The sequence below is a fragment of the Monodon monoceros genome, unplaced genomic scaffold (assembly GCF_005190385.1).
Source record: "Monodon monoceros isolate NGI ecotype Baffin Bay Population unplaced genomic scaffold, NGI_Narwhal_1 Super_Scaffold_20, whole genome shotgun sequence".
NCBI classification, from domain to species: domain Eukaryota; kingdom Metazoa; phylum Chordata; class Mammalia; order Artiodactyla; family Monodontidae; genus Monodon; species Monodon monoceros.
In genome coordinates this window covers 86,372,778-86,390,884 of record NW_021703777.1, presented here as the reverse complement: position 1 = coordinate 86,390,884, position 18,107 = coordinate 86,372,778, and the positions used below count along the sequence as shown (strand labels likewise).

Genomic DNA, 18,107 nt, shown 5'->3' with positions numbered 1-18,107 from the left:
CCATTCCCAGAAACTCTGCCAAATAACTACCTAACATTGTTCTACATATCGCTCTATATCTTGTTTCTCTATAAGAAAACCGAATGGTCAAACTCTAGATTTTAAAAAGCACAAGGTTAAAAAACACATACAACACACTGAGACCTATTTAAAATTGGATAGATGGTCAGATTATAAGGATATGCAACTGTATTAACAACTGTATACTGTGGTATAATTTTAACAGATAATATATTACTTTGGCAAGACCTACCATTTTAGTAAACAGTCTTATCAAGTGCCTAGACTTTCTTAACCTAAAAAAAAATGCTAGCATATAATACTGCCAATAGTTAACGTAGGACAAATTTTTAAACAATTTAAATGAAACCTAAAATATTACTTCAGCATGTAAAGTACTCCATGGGAACAAAATTAAGCACTTAATAGAAGCATATTAACTCTTTCAAACCACTAGGCATCATTTAACAATTAACAGCTACCTACACTGAGAAGTATCCCAGTAACCTGAAATACTCTTAACTTGCCCAATTAACTCCCTTACACCACATACTAGATGTATGCCTCAAAGTATATTTAAATCCCAACTATGTACACCTATAAATTTAACATTTAAATATTTTTAAAGAGGGGAAAGGGAGAAGAGGCAAGTCCAGACATTAATGAGTACAGTATTTACTCTTCAAGTAAAAGGAACTGATTTACTAAGAACCCTTTGATGGGTCACACCCTAAAGATGGGTTGCATCTAAAGACCCTTTGATGGGTCATTTGTGGTTAAAAAAAAGGGTTTTTAACTTGTCTGTGGCCTGTTACAGGGAATGGAAAGTTCACATTTTAACACACTACACTAATTACTTTGTACATTGCATAAAACACCCAACACTGAGAATTCAGTAAAACTGACCAAGATCTACAATATATCATTTCCTATTGTCTATTTAATACAAACATTTGTTTCAGTGACTAGAGTGCTTAGAATGGTCTAAGTAAAACAAAAACATCTGCTAAAAATGTGGTAACAAAATAATAAATAATCAGTCTTATGGAACGAACTTTAAGATGAAGAGAAAACTATCCTTTAATTATTCTGTCTTCGGGGATCCAATTCTGAGTAAAAACTACATACTTTATCTCATTAGATCACATCCTGACCTAACAAACTGCTAAGCTATGTTCTTTAAAACACTGCTGTAACGACTACTTTAAAGAGCAACCCTGTGGAAAGATGCTGAATATGTAATCATAGTACACTTACAATTTAAGGAGAGAAAAAAAAAGTCCCACACTGGGGAAGAGAAGAAGCCATACTTAAAGAGACTAGAACAAAAATATCAAAGTGCTGTGGCCAAAATTAGTATAAATAGACTTTATTGAAGTCAGTGCCTCTGTACTGAGACAGAAGATTGTGTCTACATAAGCACAAGTTGTAACATTTCACAACTTCTAAAAGGAATGTCAACAATTACAACGATCATGCATACCATGGTCGATAATCACATTTTAGAAGCATTTTCAACCATTTCTAAAGAAATGCTTATAACATTGTTATATATAGAACTACTTTCAATAAACTGCAAAACATTGATCGACTTTTCCAGTATGAGCTACAGTGTCAACACAAAAGGGAGGCATAAATGTTTAATTTATGAAATCAGAATGGAATATTTACTGTAAAGAAAAATTAAAAAGCTCTCAAATAAAGGCCATTATTGAACCAACGTGAAGAGCACAACTTGAACTTTTGAGTTCATTCATCTTTTAAAGCTGTCCTCTGAATAACTTCAGTTCTAAGCATTGAATTCAGTACTGTGAATATTCCTTGGATTGCAGTTTGGCAATGATGCGGTCCAACTGTCTCTTTGCTTCACACTGTGGGAAATTGCTCATGTCATAATATTGAGGGGCAATTTTCACCAACCTGTCCAGAAGGGGGGGAAAAATTACCAAATTAACAATTAAAGTACTGGAATTGCTAACGGGATAGGCATTACTCATTAATATACTGATAAAGAAAGGCAAACCTACAAATCAATGTTAAAATTACAAATGCCTAATCCTTATAAACACCACTTTTGATATGCATGCTTCTAATAAGCTGTAAATTTTCTGATGGTGGACTTTCCATAAACTTAAAAAAAAGATAAATTCTTATAAAAAATCCTTTCTTTACATTAATACAAAGATATTAACATAAGGTCATTCATTTCTTCACTCTAGAACACTATTTTGACCAACCTCTCTAAGGTTAGAGTACTGAAGGGTCTATACAAGAAACATCCTGGTATTCAAATGACTGGATCTTCTCATTTTCAAAGTTCTAATAACCATAAATATAACTCTATACCCCAAACAATACACTTGACTGTATCTTTTTTAACGTTTAGCCATACAATTTTTTCTCAACAAAGCATTTAAGATAAAATGATAATGTCCTACACAATTTCAGTGTCAAAAGTCATAAATCAGTGTAGGAAATATAGCAAGTGACATCAACTAAAATAAGCGCTTCAGTCCCACCATTCTTGGCTGACGTTTCCTATCTTAAGTTATAGAATAGATTCTGGCAAAAAAGGAAAAAAAAAAGGACACAAGAGGCAGTGAGGTAGTGAGCTAGTGAAGTGGGTGGGTAATTTTGCTTAAAATAAGTCAGTTCTGATTACATTTTGTGAATCAAATATGCAATGATACAAAAAGAGGTATAGTTTTTAATGCTTGCTTAGCTCCTAAAGCACCAACATATAAATAACAGTTGAGAGCTAATTATAGTGGGACAGATAAAATATAAAGACTGACTGACTTCTGGAACCAGAAGACTTGAGTTAATCACAACAGCAAGAGAAGGGCTCTAAAGACACTCTTGATATCAGCTAACTGTAACTTTAAATTTGGCTCCAAATCCTGCCCATGTCCGTACCAATGATCTCACCGTCCTCTTACCAAACCAAAGATTTTAAGAGGTAACCATACCATCAGGTCAAAGCCCCATAACTATACACTGGACTATATACCTTAGTGATGAAAACACCAAATTCCCCAGAGGGAAACGAAAAACAAGACTCCTTTCAGATTCCATTCTGAGCAAACAGTAACGAAAACTTTTAGAACAAAAGGCGCTGAGCTTACCATTCGGGCTTGATATCTGTACACGTCCGGATGTAATTCTTTGTTGTAAGAACAAACTCATTATAAAGCACCCATTCAGGCTTGTGGTCAAGAACAGTAGAGGGATGCAACTGAACCACCTGGTTATCTTTCACAGTTAAGTAATGCCCTGTTCGTTCTAAATGTGCCACCTGAAACCAAAACCCAGTAAATTAATACAATGCTTCTGATGTGCTAGTTACAAAGCAAAAGTGGTGTAAAGCTACCTATATAATTAGGGACAAGCAAGCCTCACCTTTTGCTTTTTATCTGATGGCTATATTTATCTACCACTGCCTAATAAAAGCAGGCATCAGCCAACTACAGCAGGCCAAATCCAACTCACTGCCTATGTTTGTAAGGCCTGTCAGCTAAGAATACTTTATACATCTTTAAATGATTAGGGGAAAAAAAATCGAAAGAGAAACATTTGGTGACACTGGAGTGGAAATCACATGAAATTTACATTTCAGTGAAGTTTTACTGGAACACAGGCATTCCCATTTGTCCAAGGCTGCTTTTGTGCTACAAGGGCAGGCAGAGTTGAATAGTTTTAATAGGGACCTAATGGGCCCACAAAGCCTACTATATACTATTTGGCCTTCCTGCCTTAGACTATCTAGAGTAGGTTCTTAATGCCAGGTGACAATTTTGTGGTAGCTGAACAATTACTAAAAGATTAATTATCTACAATCAAACACATCAATTGGTGGCCCTCATCTAATATTTAACAAATACCAAAGCAGATGAAGATAGCCCTTTCCAATTCTAGAACTCTAGTAACATAAAGAATATGTGTGAATAACAGAAATGAATAATACATAATAGAAAATAAACTCAATTTTATTCAATAAATATTTACTAAGCACCTACTAGGTACCAGGTACTACACTGCATGCCCTATTTCTAATAAATTTTAATCTTAAGAGAATTAGAAATCCATAATGCTTGAATAACAGAGCAAGGCATGAAAATCCTAACTCTAATAACATCTTATAAGATGCCACAATAAACATTCTGTTGCTTTGATTTCAAATACCGACAATGCGCCAATCTACTTTCATTCTGACTCAGTGCATTTAAGTCCATTCTATTTATTGAGCTCATTTGGCCTTAAGGCAGGCCACATCTTGCTTAAAAGAGCCAAAGGAGACAATGAAAAAAAACAAGTGGGATATATAAGAGACAACTAAAACCAATCCCATCCCAAGTAAGGGATTGACTTGTTTTCATCAGAAAAACTTTGCATTTTTAAAAACATAATCTGTTGTAAGTCCCTTAAAATAAATACTCACTAGATTTATCTGACAAGTTTTACTTCAGCCTCCAATATAAAACACAAAGCTAAATGAAATGTTTTAAATTATTTTTCTTTATTACTTAAATCAAAAGACACGCCTGGCTTTCCCAGCACCAAGTGTCTTAAAGACTCATTAATAAAAAAGTAATTCTAAAATTGATGTCTATATAACTGGATCACTAACTATGCCATTTAGTGAATTAATGTAGACACGTAAAAACTTCTCAGTGTATCAGTTCATTCAAGAATTTGGACATAAAATTTAAGATCAATATTTATAGGCATTCTTTAACTGAATTTTTGTGTTTATGTGGATTCCAAGGGCTGCTATAGAAAACAAACATTATGTAAACATTTAATTATGCACTTCTGTATTATCCACATACCTGCATAAAATACCCAGTAACCAAAGCTTTTCTTATATTAATATAATAGTCCCTGCTTGTAAAGTCAGTACTTCGACGAGGCAAGTTAAATCTGTCCATAATTCTCGATAGCTGCTGGCGTACATTGTCTGCTGACATCAGGGACCTGTAGTTAATGAAGTTGTCATAACACCACTGAACCGATTCATGATCTACAAAGTTGGAGGGAGGGAAAATAAGAGGGACATGAATCATCCAAACAGGTATATTATCTAATTAAAAAAGGAAATCACTATAAACAGTAAGCTAAGTAATCCAAAAGGGAATAACCCACATCATTTTTATAAATTAATCACAATGTTATCAACTTTCCTAAAAATCTGGAGTGAAGTTCAAAATTAGAAATAGCACTAAGGTTTCTGGCTATTGAATGACAAAACAATGGTTTTTGGATAAACTATTTTAATTGTTCTGAGTTATTTACCCATAAACATCCACCTGGTTGTTTTCGATAGTCTGACAGGGGTGGGTTCAGAGAATTTGGAAAAATGCCATGTCTTTCTCATTTTCAAAGAAAAAACAAGCTTAGATTAAGACTATCAAATACAATTTAAAAGTTATAAAAATGAACTTCAAGTGACTATTGTGTGCTTTGCTTTACTCCTGAGCTAGAGCACCCCAAACTTAGTGTTTAGAAGTTTTACTGTGACCCATGTACCTCTTAGTGGTTTAAAATACAAGTGACATAGTTTACAAGGATGTCTGGAACACTCACTCTTATGTTTAATAAACAAAGCTTATATCAAAGCACTTCAAGTAATTTCACTACATATATTTTATTATCAAAGGGATCTTTCTCCATTGATGAATCCTTCCAACTAACCTAGAGATGCTCATATAAGAGCTCAAACTGTAGCATCATGTAAAACATTACACAGTGCCATCTTTATGTCTCAAAGACAGTCACAATGGAAAACTGCATTATTTACTTCAGAGGCCCTTCGATAAATAAATCTGAGAGGGTTATTTGTGAAATGGGGGGGGTCCTTAAAATATTACAACTATGATGATACTTTTCCAGCTATGTGATATACAGTAATCTTTGGCATAGTCCTTTCTCCTTGGTTCTAGGATTCTACGAATTATAATATACATATTCTTAATAGTTTGTCAGAGGAACAACAGGTATATTAATAAATGTTTATCCATTACAAAATGCAGCCACATTTCAGAAACAGGGTAGGTGGATAGATGGTGTAGTAAATGACCTTTAAATTGAAGACCTGACATGTTAAAATGTCCATTAATTAACCCATCTGGAATGAGAAATAAAAGGTATCCAACTGAACATACTGACATTTAAAGCAAAGCACTGAGTATCTTCAGAGATGAAACAAAGAAAGTATGTGCTTAATGAAAGGTAACGTCGAAACAGACAATAAAAAGGGGGACTTCTTAAAAGGGTTGTTCATTTGCAGACTCTGATCTGGAGTGTAGTGTTTCTGACATGCTAAACTTTTCACAGAATTCATACACTGAAGAGTAACAGAACAGGAATTTTAAGTTGTCAAGATAAACAAATAATATCTGATGGTTTTACTGTGTCTCTAAATTTTTGAGAAATAGTTTGATAAATGGGAGGAATAAAATCTAAACACGGGAACGTTTTATTAAAATAATTCTAGCTATATATTTCTCACAGTGAAACTACTCTTAAGATCTAAAGCCAAACCATTAGCACAGACACACACAAACACACAGAGAAATTAAGGCACTGCAAAATAACTTAAATCTAGTTCTGTTTCCCAAGTGTTAAAACAAATAGTATAAAGACTAATTTATCTTTACTATGTAATCAATCATTGTCTTTAATGAAATAGATCGTCTTGACTAATATCTGAAATATTTGCTAATATCTGCTAGTTTGCAAATACACAATGTTTCAAATACAACACACCATCACTTAAAAACTAGTTAAAACACCCCAAATTCAATAAATGGATCTGAAATGTCCAAATATTATGTGGAGATCAAAGTTTCATGTTATTTTTAGAATAGCTCTCCTTATTTGAAAAGGTGGCAGTGATTAAAGGCTAAATGTCCAGTCATTCTGTTTCCTTTGACCTTATTAAGAAAAGTGTATTGAGGAAAAGGTCTAAAACTAACCAACAGCTTACCATCCCTATGGCAGTGAAAAGCATTTAGTAGAAAAGGATCATCTATCTAGTGAGTAGATGCTCCCATTCTACTTCATGACACTCCCTCTGCTCAGAATGGGTAGGAGAAAGCTTTTATAGGTACCTACTGTTCAATATTTTCCTAGAAAGTTCCGAACTACCAAATATGTGTATAAAGCACAAGCATTCTTTAGCAATTTTATCATTTAAATCTTAAAACTCCTCTAAGATACTGTAATGTTACATTTATATGTAAAAATGAAAACACACAGTTCCACTATAAATCTTAAATTTCATTTTCAAACCAAATTATGAAATACAATGCTGTGCTAGTTATCATCAAAAGCTTAAATGACAAAATAATACAACCTAATTTTAAAAGAATTAAAATGTCCTGTGAGAGAAATAGGGTTAGAAAACCATGCTGCTCCTACAGAAATCTTTTCATTTCCACTTAAAACAGTACCTTAATAACGTCAAGGGATTCTGAGAACCAAGATGGATGTGAATCTGCTCCTTCTCAAGGCAGTTATCACAATCTGTTAACAAGTTACGTGTCTGGTGGTCACACAGTTATCAACTAGCATGCAATACAGTTCGCACCACAACAGGAATATAGTGTATTTCTTGAATTGACCTATCCCATCGGGAATAAAGGCTTTAACATTATGCATTACCAATACTTTGGACACAAGAAGGATAAAATAAATTTTCTGAAGTAAACTATGTATTGGCCTTCATCTGTTTCTCAATTACTTTTCATTTACCTCCCTTATCTGCCCCAAATTTCTCAGATCCAGGAAGAGAAGGACTCTACCTTTTCCTTATCTGATATTCATCAATTCTATCAACTCATATCAGAGTTCGTGTGTAAGACACAGATGTGCAATTTGGCTGCTAAGGTCCTTGTTCCTCATACTGGCCCTCTAGCACTTCTGGACCCTGAAGAATAAATTCACCCCTATCCCCAAAGAGATGTGCCAAAGTCAACAGACTATTTTAAGAGTGTAAATAGGGTTTTTTGAGAAATAAAAATGAGATTCAAATAAAACAAGGAGTGCAAAATTTGAATGTCTATATAATAAACTAGGAAACTAAATTCTTATTAGCAGAAACCACAAACTTTCAGAGTGATTGAAGACACCACATTCCTGGAAAAGGATGATGTAGGGCTATCAGTCTCTGATAACGTATCACCCAACAGGTTAACCTACCGATATGTAGAAATCAAATACTTTCAGAATCTATTGCAATTATTTCCACATTTTTTTCCCCTTTACATTTTCCTCTCATTTAATTTTTATAAATAGTGCATTCCAACAAAAGCATCTACCAATAACTGTATTATTACCACTATGTTTCCTTGTTTTCAAATAACTGGAAAATGTTTTTCATGTTGCTAAATATTCTCTGAAAACAATATAAAGCTAGAACAATATTTCATCACGCTGCTATAGCATAAATCACTGAACCATCTTTCTACTGGTGGGCATTTAGGTAGTTTCCATTTTCCTTTACTATGATAGATAACTGTGGGATAAAAAACTTGAAACATATCTCTGTCCATAGAATACTAAAAGAAAATCTCACAGATTATCTCTGGGTCAAAGGGTTTGAGTTTGTTAAGGTTCTTGGTAACATAAAATCTACTGCTTTTCATAAACATAAATTTACATTCCCAGCTCTGGTGTAAGACTGCTCCACTAAACCCACTCCCACACAACTAAAGACTATTTTTCTTTAACCTTTGCCAATTTTATAGGTGAGAAAATGGCACCTCTCAATAACAATGCATTTATTGAACTACAAGTAGAGGTGAATTTCCTCCTCATGTTTATGCACCACTTATAGCCTGAGAATGGTCATTCACATTTATAGCCTGTATTTCTATTTTGTTAGTTTACTCTTTTGTAAGAGCTATTTATTAGTAAAAATATTAGACAGTAATAATTCTATAATACAAAACCATTCACAAAAAATGCAAAATTAAAACAAAAGTATATCAAAATCTGTATGTTCATGGTAAATTTTATACCAGTATTTTATCTTTATTTCTCTGTATTTTCCAGCTTTTCAGTGCTTTTTCCCTGATTATAAAAGTAAACAACTCTGGAAAAGATGGGCAATTTCTATTTTAAATGCTAGTCATGAGTTTTTTTCCACAGGATCTCTGGGTTTCTAATGTAAAGTTGTCACGGATAATAAATGAAAGTGCAATGAAGAAACATCTTATATGCTGCAAGTGACAGCATATAATTAGACAAAAGAGTGCCTTCAATCTAATTTACACTTACTTTGTTTAAAAGCGTGGTAGACATTCAGCAGTGTCAGATGATCTCCATCTATGTGGGCAAATCTCATCTTGGCCTCATCTGCGGCTTTCTTGGCCTCCGTGGGGCGAACAAAACACTGTGGGACTAAACAAGGTTGGTATGGGCCCAACACAAACGCCCATATCGATGAGTCACGCATTCACAGATAGAGGAACAAGGCCTAGCTAGGTCAGTTCACAGAGCATAGGGCAGGGCAGGATGGCCTCCAACTGCATCTTGGACTGTTTACTACCTTGATTTGGTACATCAACACCTAACCACATCTGTAAGACAAGAGGGTTTCAAAGCTACAGAGTACCTGATTATTTTTAACTAGATCTAAAAGTAGGCATCAAAACAGCTATTCTGAAGGCCATCAAGATACTAGAAAGCTCAACTTATTTCAAAAACCAGTGCCGATAGCTCTACCAATAGCCAGAGTTATGGTGTTAATAGCCTTTTAGCTAAATATAATTTTTTAAAAGGCCATCCATTGAATCCACTGAATGGTTATGAAAGTGATGAAGCTATACTTGCCCACTGCAGGGCTAAAAACAACTTTCCAACCAGTGTACTGCCACATTTCTATTGTAATTCTTCCCTAGTGCTGTGGCTATTACCAACTGGTGGGTATCACTATTAGCACTGGTGAGCAGAAGCATATGTAAACATAAAAAATATCATGAAATCTTGGGTTTTGATGATAGCAGTAGTGGTGGAAGGTTAAACCGCCTCTGAATTAAGAAAATTCAAAAAGGCTGGGAATATTCGGCCTAGTTTTCCAGCATTTTAAGAAAAAGATTAGAAAATAAAGTCCCAAGTTCTTTTTTTAAACTGTATTTGAAGATTCAATATAAAAGCAGAATCCAATATTTTAAAAGTTGACAATTAGTCTGAAACGGTCATTATTTCAAGGGTCATCAAAATATGTAACTACAGTATTTGTTTAGAGCCTCAATATTAATTCACATAAAACTTTAAGTTGTTACATACAAAGCGTGCACTATATTTTTTGAAATACAACTTTCCTTAATTCACTTTAGCAATTCCATAGTCGTAATAGCAGTATGAAAATAAAAGGACTTAACAACTTGGGACTTTGTGAACACATTTTTAAAGCTCTTAAAACTTTGTCAATAAAAAAAAATTATAAATTATCAGTTCAGATAGAAGATAATGGGAATAATCGACAGTGAGATCAAATACAGTTATCAATTACTCTTTGCCATACAGTTTCCCCTTTAAAATGATTCCAAAGAAGCCAAATAGAGACAATGACACATAATCACAGTAAATACTAAGTCTTGCTTAATGTAACTGAAGCAAGGTAATAAATAAAAGTACAGAAACCTCTCATAGCTGTGAAAGTTAATATGAACTAGCTACCAGAGTTAAATACTGGGTATAAGAAGCACTCCATAAGGCCCCTGATTTGTACTATTTATATCAGGACCTGAAAACTTCAGAAACTATTTAAATGGAATACAAAGCATTATAAGCTCAGCAAACTGTTTCAGTTCTGTGACTTCTTCCTCACACTTTAATAACGTTTTCCCCCACAAATGCCATGCTTAATAACCGCTGCACATAAGTGTTCACTCTCTTGATGTGCTAAAGATGACCAGTAAACCCTACGTTTTGTAGAACTAGTACAAATAAGAGATGTAGTTGGAAGATCTCAACTGCATCATAATGACCAATTTTTTTTAAGGGCTAATTTTCTGAACTCAGACAATGGTAATTGTATAGTATGCCTGATAAGAGAACCTAGAAAAATAAAAACTGGGCAGATAACAAATACACAATCTGTTATAACTCTTGCCCCACACTTTCTCTAACAACTAAAATGTTGGGTTAACTACAACTGGGAGAATCTAGCAAAAACAACATATAAGAAAAGGCAGACAACAACCTACCACCACCTCCGCAAGAGACTACAATTTCATTAAAATGATTCGATACTGCCCTGCCCATCTGCTCTGAGTCTGATCAATCATAACTCTGCAAAAAAAACATTTTAGCTAGTTCTTAAATTAAAAATTCACACCATTAAAATATACATCTAAACTAAGCCAAAATTTTTATATTTAGAAATTTTAAAAATTTCCTCCTTTAACTACATGTAAGGTTTTGAATTATTTGAGGCATTTAATTATAAATAATACCAATAAACCACTCTATGACTGGAAGTCAACTTTCCCCAGTACTGAAACTAGTATTATAGAGTACTTTGATAGTAAAAACTTAATACGTTTTCTATTTTTCGCTGCAAGAACCAGTGTATATTTTTATATTAACAGTATTTCTTTTTTTTGGAAAATCTAATTTCCAAGTTACTATTTATTTATGAATTAAGTGTTACTATTAAAAACAATAGTATTTGTTCAGCTTAATGTTCTAATTTTTAAAATAAGCAATTTTATCTATTAGACATATTTATTTTATCAAATGTTTTCCTGTCATTGTAAAAGAATTACCATCAGGTCAGATTTTAAACCCAGAATTATATATTACTACTTCTATTTATTTGATACTAAGTTTGAAGTAAATGTTTGATTGCCACTGCAGTACGATTTATACATGTAGAAAAAGCTCACTCTTTAAATGACAGTTTGCTTTGTCTCAGGCTCACTTAATAGTGCCAGCTACTAGAACAAAGTTCTTCTGGTACTTTTAGCAATAAACTGCAAAACTGATGGACCTACCAAAGAACTCAGTTATAATGTCTTCAGACTTATTCTCTTATTGAGATTTTTATTTGCACTCAAGAGAGCCCATGTTTTTACTATACTGTGTGCACAATGACTTAATTTACTTTTGTAAATACTATGTCATTATGAAGCTACTTTACAAGATATTTAGGAAACAAAATGAGTCCCTTAAAACCACCTATAAAATCCACTATCATACTAAATATTAGAAAACAAAACCAAAAGTGAAGTCCACCCAAACTTTGAAGAGCTGGGCTTTTTTTAGTTCCTTTCCCTCTATTACCTGACAACATAGCAGTAATAGATAGGACCTCATTAGAACAGTTGTAGTCACAACTTGCAATAACCATTTTAGCGAGCTGTGGATCTAGAGGAAACTCAGCCATCATGGATCCCAATTCAGTCAGATCTCCATCATCATTTAAAGCAGCCAGATAATTCAAAAGTTCTAGGGCTCTCATCAGAGTTTCAGGAGCTAGGAGGAAAAGGCAATATAACAGACAAGCAAAAACGTGACAAAGTACAAATTATTATAAGCATTCTCATTTTTCATTCTACAGTGGACAAAACTCGAAACTCAAACTGTCATCAAATTCAATTACAGAGATCTAGCAAACTATGAATCATATAAAATTACAAAACTTTCCTGTATAACAGTAAAACTGTCATCTTCCTAAGTACATTAAGTAACTGTTAACTCAACAATGTGTTTATCAAACTATTTTTCTTCCAAAAAAAATTGGGAAAATTTTCATTTTCATGCCCTGTCAATAACTCCCAGAATAATTTAGCTATTCTGAAGGGAAAAAAAAAAAAAGAATTTGCTCTTTTGTCACTCTTTTAGTTTTTGTGTGTGTGTGTGTGTGGTACGCAGGCCTCTCACTGTTGTGGCCTCTCCCGTTGCGGAGCAACAGGCTCCGGACGCGCAGGCTCAGCGGCCATGGCTCACGGGCCCAGCCGCTCCGCGGCATGTGGGATCCTCCCAGACCGGGGCACGAACCCGTGTCCCCTGCATCGGCAGGCGGACTCTCAACGACTGCGCCACCAGGGAAGCCCCACTCTTTTAGTTTTAATGCTAACACACAAAATTTATCTTGATACATTGTAAGAAACAGGTAAAATGTATTTAATATATATACTGAATAGGATGCAGAGAAAGAGTCAATTTTGGTTAAAAGGTTTGATAAAATATGCTTTGAGAATTCATACCTGGTGGATCCATAAAATCAAAATGCACCAAATCATCAATACCAAGTTTCTTCAATTGTAACACAACTGATCCTAAATTAGAACGCAAAATCTCAGGATAGGTGTTATCCTAGAAAAATACAAAAACATTTGTTCTGTTAAACACTCCTTAATCCTCTTGCTCCAAAAAGCAAAACGTATCTGTTCTCTGCCCCCTCAGCTATTAACTTTTGGCATTTCTTCTAAACCGCTGACTAAAGAGAGGAGAAAAACACTTATGGACTAAAAAGACTAAAAGGGAATCAGACACTTTCTATGAAGTATCTTTATAGGGTTCGAAGCGTTACTGCTGCTGCCCACCTCGACTTAGAACTGTAACAAAGATTTGTATTGGTAGACTACACCATAAATCTCAGAAAAACTAAAGAGATTATAGTGCCAAAAGGCAAGATAAAGTAAATGAAGTAATTGTCTCCTGGTAACAAATTCAACTTAACCTTCCAAACACATTAGGAAGGACACAGTAAAACCCTTACCTGCATTTCTGTTTTGTAAGCTTTCTCTGTATAAAGTCTGAAGCACTTCCCAGGTCTGGTTCGTCCAGCTCGACCAGCCCTTTGCTGAGCTGAAGCTTTACTAATGGCTGTCACTAAAAGGGACTCGACTCTGATTCGAGGATTATATACCTATTGGAATGGAAATAACATTAAGAATGATTCTTCCTTCGGTTAAACACAAAACTGTGATCTAACAGAAGTATCCAAAGCCCACAGCTAACCCCAAAATAAACAAAGTAGTACTGATGACCACGATAAACCATGCCGGGACAGAAACAAAATTCATCGTCTTTACTCCTTAACTTTCTTTCAGGTATTCTGACTCCAACATTTTGAGAGACCCAAGCTAACGTGAAAAGTCTCTTATCTAACACACAGATAGCTTATATCATCCTTACTCTTCCTAATTTAAAATAATTTCAGGTTTACCTTACTCTTATATAGTGGATTGTGCTGAAGGTTTTTGCCTGAAAAGAACCTGTCAATTTCAACACCTTGGACATTAAGAAAACTATTTTGAACTTAGTCCAGAAGAAGTCAGTTATATGCTGCCAGTTTAAAGGACAGTTTTCTATCAAAAACATGAATACTGTGTACAATGAATTCTCCCAATTATACTTATAAAATGTAATCAAATGCAATCAAAGATCTTTAAATTATAAAACATAGTTTTATTTATTTACTGAGTAGTCACTTCATTTGGTAAAAGTGCTTGGTATTCAGTACTGTTAAACTAGAGGTTAACATAGTACTTTTTTTTCAAGTACTGTGCCTGGCACATAGAAACTCTAATTTAGTTGGGGAGTGACTGATATGCAGGTTATGATAATCAATCCTGTATTCATTACTACCACCATACTCCTTACATGAACATACACTCACATACAAAACACTCACCATCACTACAAAGAAACAAAGAAAACAATGCAACCGAAAAGAAGCCTAGGGTTAAACATTAAACATGGGCTTAGTATGTGAAAGCCAGCTAGAACACAAAGGGTTCATATCTCAGAAGTCTGAAAATGAAACACAAACTGGAAAATAATTCTAAAAAGTAAATTTCAGCCATTAAATTAGTAAGCAGTAAGTACTGTTAAACTAATACTAATTTATAAAGTACTAAAGTAGTACAAAATACGTACCTTTTGTTTCGCAAATCCAGGATCAATCACAAATACCACACCATCTATTGTCAAAGATGTCTCTGCAATGTTAGTTGACACAACAACCTGTTAAGAAATAAAGAGTATTTAACTTATACTACCGGCCAAGTACAATTCAAATAGTAAGATTAGCATTAACTTTCACTAAACAATCAGTTACAACCCACTAAATAAACCAGAAATAAGGTTTGATCTTTAATGACCAATGCTATATAAAGACGAATATTTAAGAATTCAGGGCTTCCCTGGTGGTGCAGTGGTTGAGAGTCTGCCTGCCAATGCAGGGGACACGAGTTCGTGCCCTGGTCCGGGAAGATCCCACATGCCGCGGAGCGGCTAGGTCCGTGAGCCACGTCCACTGAGCCTGCGCGTCTGGAGCCTGTGCTCCGCAACGGGAGAGGCCACAACAGTGAGAGGCCCGCGTACAGCAAAAAAAAAAAAATGTGCTCTAAGATTTTTAAAGTGTTTATTTCCAAAGTGAAGACAAGGAAAACTTACTGAGAAAATGGCATTTAGGAGAGTTGTTGAAGGTAAGGTGGGATCTACCCACAAGAGGGAAGGGAAGAGCACTAGAAATAGAAGGTTCGGCTTAAACGAGAGAGCATGTGGACAAGAATGCCCATAGGCACGTGTAAGAAAGGACTCACACTGCCAGGAAATCTTGGAGGTTTAAAAGATTACTAGAATGCCGCGGAGCAACTAAGCCTGTGTGCCACAGCTACTGAGCCTGCACTCTAGAGCCTGCGAGCCAAAACTACTGAAGCCCATGCGCCTAGAGCCCGTGCTCTTCAACAAGAGAAGCCACCGCAATGAGAAGCCCGAGCACCATAACTAAGAGTAGCCCCCGCTCACCGCAACCAGAGAAAGCCTGCGCACAGCAACGAAGACCCAACGCAGCCAAAAATAAATAAATAAAATAAATAAATTTTTATATATTAAAAAAAGATTACTAGAACATCACTAACAGGATATTTTAGAATCACTTGCATGTCTAAGACGAAAACGCTCCCTTTGTGCATTGGTCAGTTGAAAAGACTGCTAACTAGCAAATGGACAATAAACTGTAAGTGGTTTGATGCTAATGAAATATATTTTCCAGAACATTTCGAAGACGCACACACTCAATAATTAGAGCTGAAGCAAGCATAAACAAGGTTAACGGGTGAACTTAAATAAATACAACCAGAGTTTATTTAATATTCGTCTACAAATTCAGTGTGTTGTAGTGGAAGGAGGAGGGGTAGGTGGCAAAGCCAGGAATCAAACCTAAATAGCTAAGTAAGAGTGGAGAGGTTTTAACACCCCCAAGCTTTAATTTCCTTTTATAACTCTTGTATACTAGTCTAGCTGAGACAGAGCTTTAAGATATAAACTTAGATAATGTGGAAAGCCCTTATAAACTATACAGAATCACAAACTACATGCCTGTGATTACATAAGAGGTCTTGTGATTTTCTGTTATTCTGGGGTGAAAATGGTTGCCATTATGGATAGATGTTGTACTTCTAGATAGATGTTTAAAACATATTTTTGGGGAAAAAAAATTTCACATATTTCTAATAGAACAAAATATACTCAATATAATAAAAATGTATTGATGTGATTAACCCTTTGAGTTATTTAAAAACAATTTTTGTCCACCAAATAATTTCACTTGGTGTTCATGTGTTTTCTCTGGGTGCGTGTATGACAAATCATACAACACCTTATAAGGTGGTGTGGATGTGTGGTTTCACAAGTGTTTAAGAATCAGGTGATTACACCAACTTTGACAAGCTCCGTGTCATTACTGATGATAAAGTCAACTGCCATCCCAAAGTCACACTCTGAAATACAAGCATAAAAACACCTAGAGAAGCATGGTCTTTAGACTTTTTCCAAAGATTAAAAAAGTAAATTGGTTAAAAAGCTTTAAGGTGATAAAAACTTTTTTTTGAGTAGGACCTACCTACCCTATGAGAGGTGGGTTTTAGGACAAAAAAGGGGAACAATCATATAACAAATTGTACAACTCTGAGGGAGGTATTTCTACTGACTCTACCACTAGAGCTGGATAAACAATACTAACTAAGGCTAAATAAAACATACACACCCACAGGTTACAAAAGAATAGAGAAATAAATGAGATGATAGAAGTTATCTAGCTGTCTTGGAACCTTAGCAGTGGGGTGAGTGAGGTAAGCCCTAAGTATGTTCTAAATGTGTTAAGTGGCACATGATCTAATTAGGAAGTGGTCATAACACAGTGATACTGAATTTGTCAAGGGACTTACATATTACTGACAGGAATATATACATTATAAGCTTTCTAGACTGTAGCTTGGAAATAAGTGTTCAAAGAGTCTTAAAGAGTGTTCAAACCTCACTTGCAAAGGAATTATTTCAGGTAAATAACCCCATATATAGAATAAACATTACGACAAAAAGTCTGGCAATGCCAATTCTAATCTTTTTATATTATATGTGTTAAGAATAAACTCTCAGCTAGATTTATCCCTTTCCTCCTCAATAATCTGCCTTCTAATGGAATCCACGTTGATTTATTTCAATAATTCCATTTCAAAGTACTTGAGCTGCTCTACTTGAATTCTATTTGGACACGGTAATGCAGTTAGGTTAAACAAATTTGGATTTTTAGTCCCTAGGGAACTCGGTGGGGTCTCCAATTCAGTGAGGACATTAGCTTGTTTGTAAATGTCCCAGCAGCACCACACTAAGTTATCTTCAGATAGTGTATTATTAAGCCTCTCTTTAAAACTATAGAGCCATCTCCATAAGGGCCATTTCTCTTTTTTATTGAGCAATGTATGCTCTGAGCATACACTGTTAATTAGTAAACTCTAAGATAAGCTACAGAAAAACCAGCTATTTGTATGGACAAAATTAATGAAAACTAAATAAAAACAAAAATAGTTGTTGGATTTTAATAACACCAAATCTATATAAAACAGCAGCTATAAGTCTTAGTCAAAAAATGCATACAAGTGACTTACTGATGAGTAAACTTTCATGCATGTACAAAACTACTGTAGCTTTAGCTTAAAGTCAAATATTTGAACAAATGTCAAGCATGATCAAAACAGGTAACAGTCTCCACCCTCACATAAATTTATGAATTGCGTTCTCAACCTTTCTTTTAAAACAATTTATTTATTTATTTATTTATTTATTTATTTATTTATTTATTTATT

General features: G+C 34.6%; 1 protein-coding gene across 1 annotated transcript in view; it reads right to left on the bottom strand.

The window, feature by feature from the left end:
* Positions 1-1,353: 1,353 nt before the first annotated feature.
* Positions 1,354-18,107, bottom strand: part of DHX15 (DEAH-box helicase 15) — a 51,924-nt gene continuing 35,170 nt past the window's right edge. Inside the window, exons 7-14 of the mRNA XM_029235245.1 lie at positions 14,896-14,982; positions 13,733-13,882; positions 13,218-13,326; positions 12,292-12,483; positions 9,280-9,402; positions 4,830-5,020; positions 3,126-3,295; positions 1,354-1,920 (exon numbers count right to left, since the gene is read on the bottom strand). Coding sequence (XP_029091078.1) covers positions 1,803-1,920; positions 3,126-3,295; positions 4,830-5,020; positions 9,280-9,402; positions 12,292-12,483; positions 13,218-13,326; positions 13,733-13,882; positions 14,896-14,982 — 1,140 coding nt within the window. The 3' untranslated portion in view covers positions 1,354-1,802. The remainder of the gene's footprint in view (positions 1,921-3,125; positions 3,296-4,829; positions 5,021-9,279; positions 9,403-12,291; positions 12,484-13,217; positions 13,327-13,732; positions 13,883-14,895; positions 14,983-18,107) is intronic.